This window comes from Nicotiana attenuata, chromosome 12 (assembly GCF_001879085.1).
Source record: "Nicotiana attenuata strain UT chromosome 12, NIATTr2, whole genome shotgun sequence".
NCBI lineage: Eukaryota > Viridiplantae > Streptophyta > Magnoliopsida > Solanales > Solanaceae > Nicotiana > Nicotiana attenuata.
In genome coordinates, this window is record NC_032000.1 from 7,230,267 (window position 1) to 7,234,712 (window position 4,446).

General features: G+C 36.1%; 1 protein-coding gene across 1 annotated transcript in view; it reads left to right on the plus strand.

Annotated features, from left to right (window-relative positions):
• LOC109235237 (glutamine--tRNA ligase) overlaps positions 262-4,446 on the plus strand; it is an 8,490-nt gene continuing 4,305 nt past the window's right edge. Inside the window, exons 1-10 of the mRNA XM_019401271.1 lie at positions 262-557; positions 1,227-1,277; positions 1,405-1,476; positions 1,681-1,780; positions 1,974-2,069; positions 2,814-2,875; positions 2,978-3,079; positions 3,195-3,290; positions 3,795-3,947; positions 4,024-4,079. Of these exons, the coding sequence (XP_019256816.1) occupies positions 432-557; positions 1,227-1,277; positions 1,405-1,476; positions 1,681-1,780; positions 1,974-2,069; positions 2,814-2,875; positions 2,978-3,079; positions 3,195-3,290; positions 3,795-3,947; positions 4,024-4,079 (914 nt within the window). The 5' untranslated portion in view covers positions 262-431. The remainder of the gene's footprint in view (positions 558-1,226; positions 1,278-1,404; positions 1,477-1,680; positions 1,781-1,973; positions 2,070-2,813; positions 2,876-2,977; positions 3,080-3,194; positions 3,291-3,794; positions 3,948-4,023; positions 4,080-4,446) is intronic.

A 4,446-nucleotide genomic window follows, 5' to 3' on the forward strand; every position in this document is an offset into this window, starting at 1 on the left:
TATTAGTCAATACTTATTTTGTCCTGAAATTTTAAACTAAAAAGCTTAACTTCAGAATATTCAGGACATTTTTTTCCTGAAAAATTGAACTAGAAAATTAAAATTTAAGATGCACTGACTAATTCTTAAATAGCAACCTTTCAAAATGGCTACCTGCTATCATTTATACCTGAAACTAAAGGCTAATTCTTTTAATGGGCCGAGCTTAAAGCCCAATTACGGGTTAAATCAAAATACCTAATAAAATCTCAAAGAAATCCCCATTTCTTATATTTCCCCAAAAAGGAAAACACTTGTCCTAAACTTCCAAAGATTCCTCCTTTAAAAATCTCCCAATTACTTGCTGAAATTTCCCAAAATCTCTGTCATAGTCTAACTCTCAACATTTCCACTCTAGGGTTTTTGGAGATTACGAGGTAGCTATTGAAGCAATGGTGAAGGAGGAGGATAGCAAAACTTTGGAGCTGTTCTTGAAAATTGGATTAGATGAAAAGACTGCCAAAAATACTTTGGCGAACAATAAAGTCACCACCAATCTTACTGCCGTTATTCACGAGGTATTTTTAGTTGCATAATTTCATATGGTTATCTCTCTATTTGTGTAAATAACCTATTACATATGTGTATTAAAAAAAGAGTTGCTAATTTCAGCTGTAATCTTGACATTTTCTGTATGTTAAGTAATTTTAGATGGATAATTTCATATTGGTATCTCTTTATTTCTGTAAATAACCTACTTTATACATGTAGATTAAAAAAAGGTAACAATTGAATTTTAACTGTTGCATCTCAAGTATTTTAGATGCATAATTTCATATGGGTATCTCTCTATTTGTGTAAATAACCTACTTTACTTATGTAGTATATTAAAAAGGTGAAAAGTTTCAGCTGCAATCTTGATATTTGTACCTCTAGTATTTTTTTTAGATGTAATAAATGCACATGGGTTTGTTCTATATGTGTGTAAACTACATGCTTTATACATGTATAATGCCATATGTTTTTCATGCAAATATACAATCATATTCTTGCGACCAAACTCCACAATGTAGCTAGTTGTGGGGAGGTGTGCTAGGATGGAATAGCTGTGTGCAACGTCTCTTATTGGTTACATAGTTGGTTCTTTGTTCTGCTAGATTTTGTAGCTTCTATTTTAAACATCTTCCCTGAAAAGCAATTATATGTGTTAAATTTTCTCCTAACACCTTGTATGGTGATTAATCCAGGCAGCTGTGACTGATGGTTGTGACCGTACTGTAGGCAACCTGATATACACGGTAGGCTTCTAGAATTTTGACAATAAGTTGGAAAATCCAATTAAATCTTATTCCTTTCCATTACGTTGGGAGGATAAGCACTACGAGAATGTAAAAGATGTAACCAACTTTATCCTTTGTATGATAGGTTGCTACAAAGTTTCCAGCCAATGCACTTAACCACCGGCCCACATTGCTTCAGTACATTGTATCAACAAAGGTTTGTTGTTCGCACATGTCAAAATTCATGTTAGTTTATTTGGTGGTCCATTTACGCAAGCATAGCAGTAGACCTGCAACTGCCCCTTTAGTTTTGTAAATCTTCGATGTCTGTGTCTGTTTTAGGCTTATAAAATTATTGAGGCTTTTATGACTAATAAATTGGTTTGCCCCTTCATATTTGTCTTTTACTGGACCGTTGCAGATTAAAACCCCTGCACAGTTAGAAGCGGCATTCACTTTTCTTGCTGCAACCGCCTCTGGAGATTTGAACGCCCAAGAATTTGAGGAGGCTTGTGGTGTTGGTAAGAAATCCTGTTCCCGAAGTCCAATTAATATAATATAATGACATTAGATCTCTCATGTTTGATGAATCTTTTATATTATTATTGGTGCATACTTTTTTCTTGGGGGGGGGGGGGGGGTTTGGATTATTCTTTCTTAGATATCTTCCTTTTAAAACAAAAAAATAATATGTATTCCTATAATATTGAGCAGGAGTTGAGGTATCCAAGGATGACATTGAACGTGCTGTCAGTGAGGTTTTTGAGGAGAAGAAGGCCAATATATTAGAGCAGCGTTATAGAACAAATGGTTAGTATTGCTGCTTCGGGGACTAATCTGGTTACTGTTTAGCTGATTGGTTAATATATGTCTGTTGGTGTGTTTATATGCAAGTAATTGAGTGCCGAGAACTCTGAATGCTAGCATTGCAGTGAACAAAAGCATAAGACACTCTCATTGAACTTTGTCATTCTATATCCTTGTACTGTTGTAGCTTCTAGATATCATGATGTGGGATGACTGTTTAGATTAAATTCATCTTTTTCTAATAATTTGTACTTATCTTTCAGGTTTCTGTGGTTTGATTAGTCTTTTAATAATTAAGTGCTGCTATGATACTATTACTACAAATGACCCGATTGTCTTCTTTGGCTGATTAAGGATATAATGCCTGTTTTATATTTAAACATGAATAGAATAGGATTTTCGACTAATAATAATTATTTCTTTGATCGAGTCACCGCCAGGGCCTTAAATTGGTAGGTTAGTTGTGACCCCTAGGTGGCTCGTTTTTCCTGAGCAATTGGGTGAAATAAATTTGTTAGATCCTGATGTGATTCTATACTTTATAAAATAAGAGTAGGATTGGACAGGAGGGAGGGGGTTGGTGTCAAATGTATGTGCATTGGTGACCTTATTGAAATGTTGGCAACTGTAAATGTCATTTGATCAAGGACTATCTTTTTGATAAAGTGGGCATGGAGGTAAGACCTCTCTTCTCTAAAGAGATAAATTCTCTTTCTAACATGCTTTTATGTAATCTCTCCTTATTAGTTGGTGAACTCTTTGCTCACGTTCGGAAGAAGTTGCCATGGGCTGATCCGAAAGTAGTCAAGGTAATCGCAGATGTTTCCTACGCTCTCTTTTGGGTTAGATGGTTAGGCTATTATGAGCTTCAATATAAAATTGCTGCTTATGAAGATTATTTATTGTCACAGGAAGTAATAGATGTGGAGCTGTATAAATTACTTGGGGAAAGAACTGCTGCAGATAATGAAAAGCCTGTAAAAAAGAAGAAAGAGAAGCCAGTGAAAGCTGAGGTGGTGCTTCTTCATCTTATGTGTTTTATCCTTTTGCTGACCACATGTGTGGAGCTTCTTCATCTAATATGTTTTGTCCTAAGCTAAGCTGAGCCTGCTTCTTCATCTTATGTAGGATAAGGCAAAAGTTGATGAGACCCCTGCACCGAAGCCGTCTGAAGAAGAACTAAATCCATATTCGATCTTCCCCTCTCCTGAGGAAAATTACAAGGTGCTTAAGCTAATGTTATGTCCATTGTCATATTTATCAGTCATAAGCTTAATACTTTGCATATTTTGCTTCACTGAGATTTCCGTGATTTAACATTTTTTACATGATTAACTACATGCCATTTAAAACTAGTGCAACAAATACACTTTGGCTGCATGAAAACTTCCTTACAAGTTTGTAATCATATGGTGCTGGTCTGTTTATCCTCTTTTGCATCTGTGGTTATGTATGTGAAACTTTTATTTTTCTGTCATTTTGGGTCCTTAATTTTGTATACGTCCATATTTTTTTCTCGCTCTTCCATAAGCAGGTTCCGCTTGGTTGGAAAACTGAGGTAGTCGCTTCTTGGGCTAGTTTGCATATTTATAGTATCATAGGTTGGACTAAAGCATTCTATTGCTGTCAAATTTCCCCACTTCAAATCTAATTCAGGAGAGTTTGTTCAAGATTTTTAGCTATGTTCTTCTTTTTAGTGGTATGAACATCTGCTATCCTGATAATCAGGTACATACAGAAATATATTTCAGTGACAGGCCTGTGCTTCGAGCTAGCAATTCCAAGGAACTACTTGAAAAACATTTGAAAGTGACTGGACGAAAAGTTTTAACACGTTTTCCACCCGAACCTAACGGATATTTGCACATTGGACATGCAAAGGTGATGATACACAAATTTGGATATTTTGTAACTGTGACTTTAATCTTGCTCTAAATTTTACTTTGATACTAAACAGGCTATGTTTGTGGACTTTGGTCTGGCAAAAGAAAGAGGTGGTGGCTGTTACTTGAGGTAAGCATTCAAATTTCCTTCTCAATATGTGTTTTTCCTTCCTCATAATCTCATGTAAATATTACTGCAAGGATTTTGCAAAAGTTCGGCTTTGTGCTCAACATGAAGCACTGTATTACAGAAAGGGTGACTTTTTTTGATGCCTAGAATACAGACTTGTGTCTCGTGAGAATGGATGCCTGTCCTGGGACCTGCTCATCAATTGGCATTTACTTATGGTCGTTCGGTTTGGAGATGGGATAATTCTATTCTGTCACGTCCTCGGGTCAAGGATGGAAGTACAATGATGATGAGATTGGTATAGAATTAGATTATGGAGGATTATAACATTGCGGGGGGGGGGGGGGGGGGGGTTACTGGTTGAGGG